Source organism: Lonchura striata, chromosome 3 (genome assembly GCF_046129695.1).
Source record: "Lonchura striata isolate bLonStr1 chromosome 3, bLonStr1.mat, whole genome shotgun sequence".
NCBI lineage: Eukaryota > Metazoa > Chordata > Aves > Passeriformes > Estrildidae > Lonchura > Lonchura striata.
Genome location: NC_134605.1, coordinates 43629530 through 43647531, shown reverse-complemented (window position 1 = coordinate 43647531; position 18002 = coordinate 43629530). Strand labels below are relative to the sequence as shown.

Here is an 18002-nt window from a genome sequence, read left to right as displayed (position 1 = left end):
GGTGTTTTAAAATCATTCTCCTTGGCTTACTGTTTATGATGGTAAATTTTTCTATGGGTAAAATCTAGAGGTGGTACCTGAGGCCTAGATTTGGAAATTTTACTGCATCTACATGAACATTGACTAAACTTTAGGAACTTGCACTGCAAATATTTCCAAGTATCTGACTAAACACAACACTAAACCCACAATCCTGTTCCCATGCAGTTGCACAATGTTCAAATTTATATAAAGATACCTTTCCTACAGCCTAAATTTTGGTTATGTGGCTATTTTGTTCCCTAAAACAGAAACAAAATTGCAGTTTAAAGTAAGAAATGAATCTCCCTCCTAGCAGTTAGCAAAATGATTGTGTATGGTTTATCTTCTAGGGGAAGGATATTCTAGGCTTCTCAGTATGTATAGTTTTGAAGAAAGAAACACAGAGATGATGAGTGACATTCTTCAAATGGCAAATTTCTCAGCCATTTACTTTCACAGATAATACAGTAAGGTTTGGTTTTAAAAGAAAACCAAAAGCAACCACCTCTTGCCCACCCTTAATCTTTAGTGTTTCTTCTTTCCCAGCCTCTCCTGGTGCTAAGAAGTCCCCAGGCTTAATGTTTGGGCTAATGTATATGCTTTATTTTAAAAAAAGAAAAAAAATCCATTGATAATACTAATAACCTAAAAATAGGTAGCCATGCTTTTTTGTGTGTGACATTGGTGTGCCTGCTGATGTCATGTGGTTGGCTCTGGAAATCTGGTGTGCACAAAGTGCTGTCAGAATACATTTTAAGTGATGTAGCTGAATGAGACTTAACTTCATACTGTTTTAGTGCACTGTTGTAATTTGCTTTAATGTTATTTTTAGTTCCTAAAGATGTTGCTGCTCTGTGCCCTTCTTGAATGGGTAGTGATGAAACTAGGAAGTTGAGTAGTCTTTTGCAGAGCAGAAAGCTTTGCCCCATCTTGGAGAAAAAAGTTTCAAAGTACTTATTTTCTAAATGGTTTTATTAATTTCAAAGCAATTATGGTGTTAAATTAAAAACAGACTCTTAAAATCTGTGTTGACTGACTTACTTCTCCATCAAATTTTTATACAGTGCCAAAACAGTGAGTCATGAGTCTGCTTCTCTTGAAGGGAATGAGGAGTTAGCCATGGAGGCCTGCCAATTCTACAAACATATTTAACATTATTCAATTGTTTGAATTTGAAATGTATTGGTCAACTTATTTAATCATACTGTAGATAGATTTAGACTGACACAAATCAAAGTATGCTTTAGACCCTTCCTAGCTGCAAAGCCAAGTGTTGTGTTTGCTCCTCGGCTTTTAAGAAGAGAGAACTTTCTGTCTCTGGTGACGGTGCTTTCATCTACTTTCTTTGGGAAACCTGAATTAAGTATATGTAGGAGATTTCTTTGTTCATGTGTTCTTTGTTGTTGACTTTTTTTTTTAAGTTTTCAGTGGACTTTGATATCAAAACTATCAGATTGTGTTATGTTGAACCTTAGGGGAGAGAGCTAATACTGCTTTGAAGCACTGACATGTCTTGGATGTGCTTATAGAAAATTTTTTTTTTTTACTTTTTTTTTTTTCTTTATGGAATGCAGGTGGTTTAGATTTGAAGACATTGTGTGTATTCAGAGATGTTAGATAAACTTTATTCTTTTTTTACTATTACTCTATTTTCAGTGCACAGCTCTGTGTACTTCTTTAGATTTGAACTCCCATTTTATTTTTGTGATAAACAGACTAAGTTAATGGAAACTAGGGCTTCATAAGATTGAAGGACTGCAGGTGTATTTGCAGTGCTTTCACTGACTCAATTTTAAACCAGCACCTTTTTGTTAAACTGGCGCAATTTTGAGAACAGATATGTCCCACCAAACCTGGCTAGCAGCCTGGAAAATGCCACTGTGTTGTGTTACAGAAGTACAATCTTTTTCCTTGCCATTTGTAAGTTCACTGTCCTCTCTTTGCTTTTGGAGATTTGAGACTTGCAGGTTTACAAGCTGAGATATAGGAGAGCAGAAAAGCTCATTAATGTTTAAGCGCTTTTATCTCAGTTTAGTAGGGTTGAGAGCTGCAGAACATCAGCTGGGAAGTGTTTTAGATCTTCCTGTTGTGTCTGTCTTTAGCACTGGTTTCAGTTGCTCCTGGGTTCACCTTTGGAGATGTGTTTCCCCAGTTGCTGTGCTCTCCTCAGGGCTCAGTCAAAGCCTTCGTGCAAGGAACGTGCCTTCTACTTTCTGTCTCCATGTTGAGAATCAATACTGTTTCTCCCTGGCCAATGCTTCTTGCTTGATAGTTTCATAAGAGCTTCTCTATCCTATTTCTTATTTGTTAGATGTATTCATCAAAGCCTAAGCACATCCCACGTGCACAGTAATTTCCTGAATATCCGACTTCAGCCACTGCAGCTCTGTGTTTTTTCCTGTGCCATGTGTAAGAACTGATGAATCATCTAGACTTGTATGCACATTTCTTCAGCATTTCAGGAACTGAAGAGCATTTCTTGGAGCCTATGGGCATGCATGGGTTAAAGGAATGAGACTTGAAAATGAAGTTTGTGTTGTTGAAGTTTGTGTTGCTGTTGAGCGCAATTAGAATTGAATGGTAAAGGGAGAGTACCAAACTAGATGTTGCTACCTGAGCTGGTTTTTACAAGCTGTTTGGATCCAAACTTCATGTGGCTCTGCTGGCCCTATAGAGCTCAGCTGAATGTGGCCACTGAACCAGCATGAAAACTGCTGCCTTCTGGCTTGTGTCACTTCCTTAGGATGTTTGAAGTGAATGTGGGTGAGCAGGCAAATGACAGGAATAAGGCCATGACTTGAAGAGGAATTAACTGCTGGCTGGCAAGGCTTTTTCTGAAATTTGGTCTGAGAAATCAGCATCTGATTGACAAGTTAGAAATAAGCAAGGTATAAAGGTATTAATATATTGTGCCAAACCTTTGATGGTATGGTATGTTATGTTGCTTGATTTTGTATGCTTATGAAATGTGGTTCTGTCCAAAGCAAGTAGAAATCTTGTGTTGGCCATTGCATTGAAAAGCCTGGGAAGGAGGGAGGTAGGTCAGGTTACTGAACTCCCTAGAAGGTCATGGAAGATGTAATCCATGTACATAGCTGTGTGCTGATTCTATTAATAGTGTAAGCAGCTATGTCAACTCTCAGTTTTTCCTCTCTCCCTTCCTAAGTTAATTTTTCATCTCTGTTCTTAGTTCAGTTTGCCTTCACTTTGCCAAGCTTTCCAACTTTGCTGTTAAAACCTGGCAAGATACAAGAGAGGGTGACCTGTGTTTGTCATCCTTGCCTTCAGCTTCTTGTTTTTTATCCTGAAAGAGCAGATTACTCTTATTTAAAGAAAGATGGCACAAAATAGCAGGTGTATGCTATTTGGTTTATTAGTTTGGGTGGTGGGGAATTGTTGGTTTCTGTTTTGGTATTTGGGGTTTTCTTTCCTTCACTCTGCAGCTGGGTGTTTACTGTATCTGTAGAGAAAAATGCAAAAGAAAATAATGGTTCCTAACTCCTTTGCTAATGGACAAATCGAATGCCTGTAGTGGTAATTTAATATTAGGAGAAAGGGCTTGAAGATCGGTGATTCAAAGCTGCTGCAACATGTCAGTTTTTTCTTTATTTTAGTTTCTAACTTAGAGATTCCTCTCTTCTCTTGAGGATGTGTAATGCCTTGATTAATTTTTAAGCTGCTAAGTAGCAGTTTACTTTTCCCTTGCATGTTCTCCAGTTGATGATGACTACAAGGCATGAATTTTTAAGAAGAAATCTTTTCAGGGCCTGGTATTTCTCTCCAGCTTTTCTAGTTTCACATTGTTGACATGAGTGAAAACGTGAGTCTCTAGCCTTGCTTACTAAACCATGGAGGATAACAGCAGGAAATTTTACTAATGTGGAAGTTAGTATAGAAATACTTAGATTAGCTGTGTCTCAGATTTATTTTACCATTTTTTAGATTGCTCTGCTTTGGGTGAGGCTGACAGGAGTTTCTTCCTGTTGAAATTTTCTTTCTGTTGCAAATTTCTTTCTGTGCTTGTGAAGGATTTCTCTCCCAAATTTGCCCTAAACCAGGGCACTTATGAATCCAAGCCAAGTTGTACCATGCTAGCATGTGTAAGTCAGTAATCTTGATACTGCTCAATGAAGGTGATACTAAACCAGTCTTTTGTTCCTTGGATTTGACTATTACTTTGTCCATCTTGTAAAAAATCATAGCCTGATGTGTGCTTAAAATGAAATGTATTTCCTCAGGACTCTTGTTTGTCAGGGATGAATAAATTTTTTAAATAGAAATACATCACAGACCAAACAGGCTTGGGTCATTTTTAAATTTTATTTTGTTTTTCTTTGATTATTCAATGCAGTGGTGTGTGAGTTTTTTTCTTTTTTTTCTTTGAATAATCTGTCAGATGTCCAATGCCAAGGATTTCCAGTGAAGTTTTTGTGAGCACATCTGATAAATTTTGGTAGGAAGTCATCGGTCTTGCATTTAGACATCTTGTTTTGCTCGCTGAGATTTGCAGTTCCTTCAGCAACAGCAAAAATGACATCTTGACTGATGCAGTTTTAATCTGAGTTTAACAATAAAGTTTAAATATTAATTATTTATTTAATAAATTGGTAGAACACACAACCTCTCCATTATATGTTTGTGGGTTTGGGGGGGTCTTCCCCCCTTATAGAATTCTCTGTTATCATGTTACTGGTATTCTCCTCTCTTTCCTAAGAGTTCGCTTTGATGTTTCCTTTTTTTTTTTTTTTTTTTTTTTTTTAAGGAGCATTACCTAAGCTTTCAGGCATCCAGCAATGAGAAGAATGGAGGAGGATAGAAGAAAAAGCTTCAGTTAGTTTACTTTATAAAGTCTTCCTTCTTTATAGATGGAAGAGGCTGTCATGCTTCTGTGTGAAAGGAGGCTGAGATTAGTCCCAAATGAAATCATGTTTTCAGCTGCACTGTTGTGCTGTGCCTCCCAGGGCTGAGTCTTAGCTGATGTGTCTTTACATAGTAAAAAAACTGTATGGACTATAGTTTATTCTCTCTGATGCTACCTTTGTGCATTTTATTGTTAATTAGAGTAATGCCTGACACACTAAGGATGCCTATTCTTAGAAAAAAATCTGTGGTTTCAATTAGTTCTTCTGTTAACTTACTGTTGCTGATGGCCTTATTTTCTGGACTTAAAACATTTGCACACAGAACATCTGTATGCAAATAGGGATCAACATGAGCTTTAGTGTGTGAGTATTTCAGACTGGATAGACACAAGTTGAGCAGGTATCAGTGTGGGGAGGGCACTTTCATGCTTTCTTGATTACTCATGAATTCCAGGGGTTATCTTAGGACAGTGCTCATGTGCTAGACACGAGTGCTCAGCCTAAAACAGAATGCTCTTGGGTTAAAGACAGTTAATATTAAAAGTTTTGGCACAGGAATCCTGTGAGTGAACAAATCCAGTGTATGACTTAAATACATTTTTTGCAGAAAGTAAGTTTACTGAATGCTTAGAAATAATAATGCCCAAGAAGGACAAAGGAAGAGGCTCCTTTTCTGTTAAGAAACTACAAGTAATACCTTGAGTTGAATTAACTGATTACATTCATGGGACAGCTGACGAGGCAGATGGCTCTTTGTTTTGGAAAGCTAGCAACTTTATTGTTCATAGCTCAAAATGTTAGGGAATCTTGGACTTTCAGGTCTCAAATGCCTGGCTGTACTGACTGCCACTAACAGTGTTTGGGGAAAAAATTGCCACAGACACCAGTTTTTCTCAGTTCTTGATATACATGTCTTTACTTGCTTATTTATACTGTAAAATGTTAAAACAACATCAAAGGCTTTGTTATTTATGTGGATCACTTCTTTGTCCTGTCCATGTGGGTAATCTTGCGCTACATGACAGTTTGGCATGAACTCGCTTCATAGTGTTGCACAAAGCAATATATTTCCCATGTCTGATAAATTGTTACATTTTGTACCATTCCTTATCATGGGTTAACTGAGGACACAGCAGAGGCAATGTATATTATGCTACAGCAACCGAGTTGCTATTTTGCTTTCCAATTTGCTGTTAGGGGCTGAGTCATTCTCAGTGTTATAACAAATACATATTAGATAAGTTATCACTGCAAAACTGTTTCTCGTCACTTGGAGTTGATGATAGGAGAAGTTTCAGACTCCGAAGTGAAAAACAAGAGGTCTTTTTAAACACTGAAAGTATTTTAGACTCAAATGATTGTATGAAATGAATATGGCTGCTCTTTATGTGAAGATGGTGTTTCCCCAGACATTCCAAAAAGTGTTGCTGGTCCTCTTTTGTAAGCAGTGTGGAGTGAAATACTGTTTTGTTGCCTTGGAGTCTAATTCCTCATGATTAAAGTGAGAATTGGCATTGCTCTAGCTGCTTGATCTCAAAGTTCTCCTTATTCTGAGAGAGTTTTAGTAGCTGTTTTCACACAGATGGTGGGCAACAGTTAGTGTCAGGGTTTAATTTGCATGATATGTCTCAGCAAAGCCCCTTAAATTAAAACTTTCCTCCTATTAGGAATGCTGTGCTAGAGTTGGACTTGGATCTGCTTTCAGCACTGTTCATGTTCCATGAGAGCTCGGTACAATTTATGTGGTACATGGGACTTTTTTGTCAAGAGTTTTGGCTTTCAGTGGAAACCAAATATCTTCCTCTTCCAGCCCAGCTTTTGTTTTCTTCCCTTTTTTTTCTGTAAGAAAGGAAATTACAGAACCCTATTACATTATTTGGTATCTTTAACTCACTGTTTTGATTTCTGTGGGTTTATCTTCCTGAAGCAAAACTGGTAAGTCACAACTTTGCCAAATTAGATCACATTCTTGATATGTGTAACATTTTCATAACACGAGGCCTGTAATGATAAAAGCATCATGATTACAGTAAAGAGGCTGAGAAACTGAAGTGCCTAATGAAAATGAGAAGTATATTTTGATTTTATATTTTAAAGTACCTTTCATGCAGTGTAGTTACTTCCAAATGATGTGAATGAAGTTGGGCTTTATTTTTAAGATTCTTTAAAGAATCCTAAATTTGGCTTACAACTTGGCAAATAATGTGTTCTGATTTTTTGTAGACATAGCTACTAAAAACTGCTGTCTCCATTAGTAGAGTATATATGGAAATAAAGATTTTTAAAAGGTTGCTGCTATTGCAAAATCCATTCTGCTTATATGTGATATGCAAATATTTTATGGATTGAACTGCAAGTACTTTAAATTGTTTCTCGATTTGCACAAAGCAGTTTATCCAGCTACCTGCACTGAATGTATTCCTTAATGCTTGCAAGTAATACAAACTCTGGAAAGCTTTATTTGTACAATATAAAAGTGGGGAAGGAAATTAAAATTACCAGTATAAAGCAAAAAAAATCACTATTAGGAAAATATTTTTTGAGTATTACATTAGAGGTGAAAGAGTTTGCAGTGCAAGGGTCTGACTTAGAGTTCTGACTTAACCAGGCTGAATCTGGATAGGAATGTTTGTTTATATAATTTTTTTCTTTTTCTCTTTTTTTTCATACAGCAGGCAGTCATTGAGATTAGCAGTATGTTGGTTTGTTGGTAGAAACTCACCTTTTGGTTGGTTTTTGGTTTGTTTGTTTTTTCTTTTTTTTTAAAATTCATGCTGTGATTTCTTGCAGGTAGGATATTATCACTGCAGACATCTGAGTACTGTGGTGACAGTGGGTAACTTGACTTGGAAAACTTTGTTCTGATCTCTTTCAAAAAAGTGAAATTATTATTTCTAGCAAAGGCATAGAGATACAGGGATGTGCTGTGCAGTAAACCAGCCGTGTGCTCTGATAGCTAAGCAAGCTAATAAGGCCATCTGGGAGCAATGGCCAGTTTGTTTCACACGCACATCCGCGTGTCTGAAGACTCAGAAATCGCCTTCCAGGGGTCTTTCAAGTCAGCTGAGCAAAGTGCAGCATGGGAAGTTTAATACACTTCTGTACTGGGAGTCGTTTGATGTCAGAAGGTTATTGCAGATTACTGCTCAGTGTCTCGTTTCCATTTCTCACTTCTTGACTAAAAAGGATGTTTTTGTTGTACATGTAGGTTTGTTTCAACAAAGGTTCAAAGACCTCCTATGTACAGGACAAAGCACAAGCCCAGGAATGCTCTTGGAGTGATGGAGTAACATGGGCTACTGGTTTTGTCTAAAAGTCTCCTAAAAATAGAAGTTTGACAACATTTTTTGAGAAGGAATTCTTTGCATTGGAAACACAGGGTGAAAAAAAAGATGAAAAGATAGCTGTCTGAACTTGAGTCTGGAAGATTTCTTATCACAAGGAGAAGCTATTAAATTACACACAATACATTCTTCCTCTCTTCCATGTCATTCAGGGGAGGGAAGTGAATGATTAGTCACAACATGAGGGTAGCCCCACCTTTCATGCCATAATTAAGTGTTCCTCTCAGTGTCTGTCATGCCTTTGTTGTCAATGTCTGTTTGTGTTCTAAACCAGTTTTTATCTAGAAAGAAAACACAGCTAAAAAATTTCTTTGCACATTATTTCTGGTTTAATTTTTCTATTGCTTATGTATTAATTACTTAAGAAGTAATGTAGATTAAATGTAGACTTTTCCCACACACAGAGATAAAAATAATTCTTGTATTTGATTCTTTGACTCCAGGCTATGGTGGCTTGTTATCCAGGCAACGGAACTGGATATGTGCTCCACGTTGATAATCCAAATGGAGATGGAAGATGTGTTACATGTATATACTATCTTAATAAGGACTGGGATGCCAAGGTATGCAATAATTTCATTCTAAAATGTTTTTTATGCCCATATATATACCTGTATATATATACACATATATGTGTATATATATTTATTTATATATAATAAATATATATAATATATATATATACATACATATACATACACACACACACTTGTTACTGCACTTTTGCTTGAGGTTTTTGTTCATGCCCTTATTTCTGTGCCTTAGTTGTGATTTTACCTTGTGTCCTTGTGTTAACTGTGGTTGTCCTTTGCCTCCTAATTCTGTTTTTAGTGAGAGCAGATGGAGATGAAGCATTTATTTTCAAGGTTTTGCATGATGTTAGCAGGACCTTCTTGACAGTAAAATTGAAGGAAAGTAGTAAATGCCTCCCTGTACACAAAGAGAAATTAAAGGCAACTTCATATATTCTTAAATTAATTTTTCCTTATATTCCTGTTGAATCTTGAGTTTGCTGTTTGTGGAACTAGGTTGCTTTTTTGAGTATGCTTATAAAAAGAAAGAATATATAGCTTGGAAGCATTTTCAGATAAGCCAAGTGTTACAGTCATTGCTACATCAGTACAGTCTTGTATCACTGTAGGTACAGGTTGTAGAACTGATTTATACCACAGTTCAAGTAGTCTAAGAATTTACTACTAGTGGCTATGATAAAGTGAATTTTTAATAAGGATTTTCCTAGCGATTCAATGGGACTAGGTAGGTTTCAAGAACAGATGTAGCTAAATGGCAGCATTGGGAGCATGAAAGAGTAATGCAAACACAGCTTTCCTAATTCTTTGATTTCTCTGCCATTAATGATGGAGAAGTTTATTTTCAAAGTGTATGGGGAAAAGAAACAAAACTACTGATGCTTCATCATGCTAAGAGAGTAGCATGTGGAAGAGTATGTAGGAGCACTCAGATTCGGTGCATTGCATGCACCAGATACAGACAACACAAATTGCAGATGAGTTTTGTTACTTTTCTTTTTTCCCTTACAACATACTTGCATAAAATTGGTAGATCAGAAAGCTGAGTCAGATGAATGCACTTCAGGCTTTCTGATGTGCTCTTTGACTCATCAAATGGAATCCTACAATTAGAAAATAATTTTTTTTTTGCCATGATAGCATCTTTGCATGTAAATGTACTGATTGTACTAAGCATTTTAAAGTGCAGCTTTGGGGCATTTTTAGTTGATTTATGGTTTCTCTCTTGGGGGAAAAAAGAATACATACCAGAGTGTAGAAGTCCAGCAAATTGCATTTTCACAATAATTGTGAAAAATTTATTAGCTGGATATTTAATTTATGAACAAAGGCATTTATTTCCTTCAAAAACTATTTTAAATTGCAAATTATTGTACTACCAAATATATTGTTTATTGAAAAAAGAATCTCAAACGTTCTTTAGAAGAAGAAATGGATCTAAATTGTCACTTTTTTTTCTGACTTAGATCACAGATGCTCCTGTGCCCCTGTCATTTATATCAAATTGCCTTGTTAGTACTTGCATTGTTATGTCTGTTATGGCACAAAGGTCTATGATAGCCATCTATAGTTAGATTCAACAACATCAACACCATCAGTAGGAAGAAGTTAATGTGACTTAAATATATTTAACCCTACCTACTTGTGCTTATTTCTAGACATACACAGGTAGGTTCAACTGTTTACAAAACCTCGAAGAGATCTAAATTGACCATGAGTAGTACAGATTGAAGCTTTAGTTTGAAGTTTCCTAGTTTTTCCTTATTTTAATTACACATAAACTTGTGCCACAGTTAAATGAAATGATCTCTTTAATGGGGAAAGGTGGAACTTAGATGTGAAATAAAATATTTCTCCCATCTATATCAGGGTGTTTTTAGCCACCTGTGTAATATCAGTCAGTCTTGTCCGTTTTTGTTTTGCTAGTAGTTATGTATCAATTCCCCCATCTGGCCCACAGCTTTTACTTAAACATGAATGCACTTAGCATTCTGAAATCACTCTGTGAAAAATGTGTTAAACATTTTGTTAAATGAAATGTATTGACATAAAAGATTCATAATTTCTATAGCTCCTGATAAAGGGTTTTGTTTCAGTTCCAAATGTCTGAAATATTTTCAAATGTGATATTCAGAATTTTTAAATACAATGAGACATGGCTCTCAAGCATTGTTTGAAAATATTTCATTTGTAGGTAAGTGGAGGCATCCTTCGGATATTTCCAGAAGGTAAAGCCCAATTTGCTGATATTGAACCCAAATTTGATAGACTGCTATTCTTCTGGTCTGATCGCCGCAACCCTCATGAAGTACAGCCAGCATTTGCTACAAGGTAGGAGTGATGGACTCTCTACTGCATGGTGCCTATCTTAGCAAGAAATGAGAAATTAGTCACACTGTGAATTATGACCTGACAAAAAGGAGAGTGGTTTCTGCTAATGGATGATAAGGCTTCCACTGTGTTGCTGAGTTTGTAGTGTTGCCTGATCTCTTATTTTGGAGAAAACCTCCTGATGTGTAGGTGGGAAGTTTCTGAGTGTGTGCTTGGCAGAACTCGGTGGGAGCACATTGAACCATAAGCAGGCCCCAGCTTAGCTAAAGGATGTCATCTTCATTATTTCTCTGTAGTGGCTTTACACCCTTCTGACTTGCCTTTGTCCTTACCACCCCAGTGTGTAACTGGAAGATTAACTGGGTACTTCAGTTTAATGTTCTCTCTTGTTGGGGGAAGAGCTGTCAGAAAATAGTAATTTTCAGGCTAAGCTACCATATTCTAATTTGGGAATTAGGTGAGGGCTGTGGAACCGAAACAACCACCAATACACAAATATTTTTATGGAGTATTAGAGGAATTGTTCCCAGTCCAACACACAGGGGGAAGTTGATCTCTCTTTTGTCCTTCAGTGCAGGGTAGTGGTTGATGCTAAAGGTACCCACATTGACTGCCCCCCCCCACCCCCTATGATAAGTGACATTTACAGATAGTGATAATCAGAAAATAATTTGATCCAGACTTCCTGTTGCTCATATTTTAACATGTTTAGATGGATGGCCAAAGCATTGAACATTGACTGGAGCTGTGAGATAACACAACTACATTTGCAAGAAGTAACTTGAAACTACCTTCAGCATATCCTCTTGCAGCTTTTCCAGAAGCTGTACGGCATTCTACTCCCAGAAGAGTCATGGTGAAATGCCATTTACTAAAGCTCCTTAAAGTCTTTTCTCAATAGCTGGCATTTTGTATTTAAATCCTCTACGGGCGGTGGAAAACCATAGGAGCCATGTAAGAAGGGGTAATTAATTGTCCCTTGTGGCAAATATCCAAAAAAAGATGATGCTGCAGTGTGACTCAGTGATGAACTTGACCTAGTAAAAGATGAGGTCACAGGGCAAGGTGGTGTGGGCAGAGACTTTATTCTGGACAAGAGCCATAAATAGCAACTCACAGAGGAAAAGAATGTAAACTTAGAGCATCAGTGTCACCCTTTCAGTGACTTTTCAGATAATAGCTACTAGTAGGAAAAGAACCCAAACCCACTGCTTGCTTTATGAAAACTTTCCTCTGTCAGACTGTGGAAGTATCATCTAATTTAGGTTGTGTTTCATGTCAAGTGTTTCAATGGTATTTTGCTTCATAGTTCAGGAGTTCTTTTTTCTTCTGTTTCCCTAGGTACGCAATAACAGTGTGGTATTTTGATGCAGATGAAAGAGCACGAGCTAAAGTGAAATATCTAACAGGTAAGCTCTTCCTAATATAGTTTTTTTTTTTTTTTTTTGTGGAAGAGTAGGGAAGTCTAGCCTTATCTCCTTGGACCACTCTACACAAAAAGATGGAGAAAGTGGCATAACTCAAGTTAGGTTTTACAGGGGAGGTGACCCAGGGATTGAACTCCTGGGCAGTGATTAATGAAATCCAGGTCAATGCCTGTCCTGCTTATACTTCCTCTGAGACCTGAGGCTGCTCAGTATTTTTATGTGGGGAATACAGTTTCTCGCTACTCTTGTCTCCCTAATATATGTGGAGGATAAATACACCAAAGACTGTAAGGCACTGCAGAACTGAGAGCTATTGAAATACTTTTGATCGAATATAGGGATTCAACAAGTGAATACAACTTCACTTGACTAGAATTTTTATATTGGAAAAACAGAAGCCTAAAATTAAAATCTGTAATCAAAGAATGGACTTCCTTCATTTCCAATTTCACCCATCTAGCATCTGTTTTCCTTCTCTGGCTTCTTCCCCAAGAGGAAGTTGATCTAATTTTCCTGTTCAAATTAGCATTATAAAGAGAAATGGCCTAGGACTTCTGTCATGCTTGTAATTGCACTTTTTTGTTTGTTACAACAGTTTAAAAATAAACCAAAATCAGGTGTAGAACAAGTGCACACACACATGAACACGGCTTTGTCAAGAGCTCTGAAACCAATGATGTTGAATATGTGTGCCAGTCATTTCCAGCTGAGACTTCATTCATTGCTGTCTGGAGCTCCTAAACAGCCCAGAGCTGCATCCAGTTCAGTCCAGCCCCTCTTGGTGCTCTCAGTGACCATGCATTTTGGGAGTGGCAGGAGCAGTGCAGCTCCTGCCTGGCTTTCAAAGGAAGCCCCTTAGCTCCAGCTGGGCAGGCTGTCCCGCTGCTTGGTGGCACATGCCTGGCAAGGAACAGTTGACCTCCCAGTCAGCCTGCTGGGCCTCCACGGGAAGCCTGTCTGTCTCTGAGCTGGCCTTCATGTCACAGGTGTGCAACTCTGCAGCTCCTGGAGTCAGCCTTGCTGGATCAGAGCTGTTTTGTTGCCTCTGCACTGCTTCAGCTGCTGCCCTTTCAAAGGGACTGTGAAGAAATGGTTGGGGGGTGCTCAAGCCTGAAGGGAAAGTGCTCCCCCTTCTGCCCGCCTCCCTTTCCAGGGTCCCCCTGAACTGCAGGCATTTAAGGAAGGAAGGCTGGGTTGTTTATATTTCACAGAATCACAGGACCAGTTAGGTTGGATAGGACCTCTGAGGTCATCAAATCCAGCCTATGACTGAACACCACCCTAGCAAGTAGACATGAGACACAAATGGCACTGAGATGGTGCTGCCAGAGATGATGACTCCACCACCTCCTTGTGCAGCTTCTTCTAATGTTTAATCACCCTTTCTGTGAATAAGTTCTTCCTCCTTCAGTATTGGCTTTCTCTGTAATGGGTTTAAATTACCATGTTGTTGTGGTTTCAGTTTTCATTTACAATTATAATTGCATTCTTTGCTCTGTATCTGCAGCAAGAATTGTGCCAGATGCAATTTATTTTCTGCTGACAAGAATACATGAAATTACAGAAAAAAATGTCATAAAATAGAAACCTATTCATTTTTTTGGATAAGTGTCAGTCTAAATAAAGCCATGCAGAATATTATGAGTTTTTCTTGCTTATGGGATATTGTGTTTTGATAAAGTAAAACTTTATTCTGGAAAGTGATATAGACTGTTAGACTGTACTTCAATAAATGCTGAAAAATACCATTTTCCTTTTCATATTTCTGCAGGTGAAAAAGGTGTGAGGGTTGAACTTAATAAACCTTCTGACTCAGTTGGGAAAGATGTTTTATAAGCCTTTGATTTAGCAACTCCCCTTGCTGTTCGCCCTGATAAATCTTGATGCTATCTATTAACTTTTGAATGTGAATAACAAGATAAAGGAAAATCAACAACAAACCAACATCTTAATATGGAAGCAAACAGTGTTTCAATGTTGCATCAAAAAGAAGGTTCTTTGACTGCTGAAGCATTGTACTATGTGATTGTGACTCCAGGCCTGTGACTGCTTATGTGAAGAAGATAAGCAATCAGTAAGAAACACCATATGCATCTGGACATAAATAAGTGCCCTACATAGAATTTGTCCATCCTTATATTTTGCCAGACCTGTCATCCAGCTGAATCCATTTCATCTCTCCCTTTTTTTATATGGTAAAAGTTTGAATTTTGGGTAATTTTTGTATGACCAGGTACAGTTTATCAAAATTGAGTCTTAAAAAAAAAAAAAGAAAAACTGATAAAAAGGAAAAAAATTACAGTATTCTCCAATAGAACATGGATCTATTTTTGTAAAACTGTTCATACTGTTCTCCTCTGCCATGAAAGACCTAATTTAATGTAAGGGTTGCCAGTAACTGATAATCACTTTAATTTTTTTTTACAACTTAATTCAGAAAAGGAGCACTTTAATTACCAGCTAAAAATCTGATTGTTTTATATCATATCTCACACTAATCTTAACTTTAAAGATTGCTGCTGTATTTTTTTTTTTTGACTATGTTCTCTTGAACCTTATTAACAAAAGCAAATCAGTATCTTGCTATTAGTAACATTCAGTTTGTGGTTTTGTATGTTGAATCCACGGAGGGGAAGTTTCTGTCTCTTCTTTTTTCTTGGTTTCTTTCTTTTTATTTTTGGAGGGGGGGATGTTTAGTTGGTTTTTTTTATTTTTTAAGTGACTGGCACTAAGTGAACGTGACACTATCGGTTGTTGTCATTGGCTTTGGGGACCTAGTAAATGCCATCAAGTTACAAGAATATACAAGGGCTTTCCTAGGCTATTAGAGGTACCCAGAACCTCCTTACTTACTTGACAGAAACTTTTGAGCTTTCTCCCTTTTCTAAAAGATACTTGCCACCCCCCTTTCCTTTGTATATAAGTTAATAGAATATCTAAAATTCACTTTTTAAAATTTCTTTTTCAAATGTTGGTGTCCCATGCAGACTGTAAGTTGACACCTTGATCTATTATATAGTATCAAGGAGGTAGTCAGCACACTGAAGCTGAAGTGCATCACTCTGTAGGCTCCTTGTGCAATAATACATCTTTAAATTTTCACTGTTGCTGAAAGATTTCCCCAAAAAAGGCCTTTTGATCAATACTGAGGTATATATTTAGTAAGGAAACATTTGCTTTCTTTTACATTGTTTTTATTTTATCCAGAAGATGGGATATCACAGAATAAAAGTGAGATGTGCAGAAACTGTGATCTTCTTATTTTTAAGAAATGGATGTTTTGGACACAGATTTTTTTTTCTTCTTTCCTTTTTTTCCCTGAGCTTTAAAAGCTTGAGAAAACAAAGCAAACTTATCAAAGACAGCATTCACATTTACAGGAGTTTGGGGGTTGTTCACCTTACCCACTGCAGTTTTCTCTCTGTCCCTTATTTCCTTACTTAACCAAAACAATGTGAGTGTACAGAAATATTTCTGTATATATTACAACTTGTGACAATTTTAGCATCTGTATAGTTTGTATTCAATTAAAGACCCTTTCTATGGAAAGCTCAGTAATTTTTTATTAAAAACATTACTATTGTTCATGTAAAACATGAAAAATCTAATTGTTTAGTAACAAACTGACAGAAGGGGAGAAAAATTCAGTATTGGTATATAATTTAGGAGAACCAACAGAAATCCCAGTTTTGTTTTGACTTCACTTTTCCTTTTTTTAGTAAGTTCTTGCCCTGTACAGTTCTCTTCCTCTTTCCTCTTTTTTTCCCAGTAAAACAGACAGGATACCTTTACTGTAAGTGCCTCTGCCAACCTGGCCAAGGAGTGCAAATCTTCATTACTGTCTGGTCTGCAGTGCTTTTAGGCTACCAGTGAAACAAGCAAAAAAGTCACCTCTTCGACTTCATCTTCATTAGTTCTCCTTTAACAGAGGTTTGGTTTTGTTTTAGAAATGTAAGCATAAGCCTTTAAAGTCATTTCAGTCCCTCTGTAATTCAAACCGCTGCAGTTAAACAGCGTATCAAATTCTAATCACATTGTAGGTTTGTGCTTGCCAGACAGGTTTAAAAAGTGCTTAATTTTTCACTCCATGTAAGTCATTACAACAGGGTCAACAAATCAGGTCAGCCATTTCTTCCATGTCCTTTAGAAACTGTTCATTTCATGTCGGTTGAATATTCAGTCTTGAGCATCACCAAGCAGGTCCTTGTTTTAAAACTATTTTTTAAACTGTCTTATGATCTGTATGTGTCTAGTCCTGGTTAAAAATAAAGCTTCATAATGCTATTTTTATTCATGATGTTAGCTGGCTGTGAAATATGAGACCTTTATCTATAGCAGGCAAAGAAATTCAGGATTCATTTACAGGTTGCCTATAAAGTTGTGTAATTTCAAAAGCAGTGTTCATTATGAAAGAGCTCCTCAAGTTGCTTGTAAAGCTAATCTAATTAAAAAAGATGATGTATAAAGGTTCTTGAAAACTATGTGGTTATTTGTAATCTTTGTAACTTTTAAAACTACTCTGTAGCAACTAAGTTATGAATGCCTCCTGATAAAGGGGATATGTGGAATTTTGGTTGCTTTGTTGTGGGTGTTTGATTGGGATATTTGTTTGTATTTGGGGCTTTTTCGTTGTTGTTGTTGTTCCTGTGTTTTTTGTGGGTTTTTTTGGTTTTCATTTTTGGTGGTGTGTTTTGGTTTGGTGTTTTCTGGTTGGTTTTTTTTTTTTTTTAACCAGAGCTGTTTCTGCTCTGGAGAAGGATCTGGGATTTTTTTTTCTGTAGATTACCTACAGTTACCTGGGTGTGGTCACCATTTTCCTGATTATTTCCTCCCTCAAGAACAGGACCCTTTTTAGGCTTTCTGAAGAGTGGTTATGATGCAGAGTCAGCTCTAGTTTTTTCACCACTTCTGACAGGTATGTGAGGTACAGAATGAGTCACATTCAAACAGGATTTGTAAGGTTTAATGGGATGTCCCCAGTTTTAGATGGCTTCCGATGAATTATGGGCCCTTGAGAGAGGCCGGAAGAATGGTAGAGTCTGCAGGTACAAAACTGTAAGAGATGGCACACAATATTCCTGCTCTTTTGGCAAGCTTTGTAGTGACTGTGTGGTTATCAAGGAAACTGTGTCTGGCTGTGCTTCTGACATCACTGTAGCTTTTGTGAAGCCCCCTGCATGTTGTTTGTCTGTCTTCAGCTAGTTCAGAAAGAGCTTCCTGCAACTTTAAATGAGTTTCCAGCATTAGTGCACCTTTCACAGCACTTGAGTGCCAGTTGTGCTCATTTCTGCTCAAAGGTGATGGTTCTTGGCATATTTTAGGTTGAAACACAAGTGTACCAGCACCGAACTGACGGTAAAGTGCTTTGAAGCTTTTTCCATGTTCAGTGCTGTATAACTTCTTACAAGTTTTCATGAAAGTACATCTTCCCCATCCTAGTTTTACATTGAACAAGGAAGAAGCCTTTCTTGCAACCATCCTGTGTAG

The 18002-nt window shown here is 37.2% G+C and overlaps 1 protein-coding gene across 1 annotated transcript in view; it reads left to right on the top strand.

The window, feature by feature from the left end:
- EGLN1 (egl-9 family hypoxia inducible factor 1) overlaps window positions 1-16981 on the top strand; it is a 34043-nt gene extending 17062 nt beyond the window's left edge. Inside the window, exons 2-5 of the mRNA XM_021527127.2 lie at window positions 8671-8790; window positions 10952-11088; window positions 12430-12497; window positions 14287-16981. Of these exons, the coding sequence (XP_021382802.1) occupies window positions 8671-8790; window positions 10952-11088; window positions 12430-12497; window positions 14287-14351 (390 nt within the window). The 3' untranslated portion in view covers window positions 14352-16981. The remainder of the gene's footprint in view (window positions 1-8670; window positions 8791-10951; window positions 11089-12429; window positions 12498-14286) is intronic.
- The last annotated feature ends 1021 nt before the right edge of the window (window positions 16982-18002 follow it).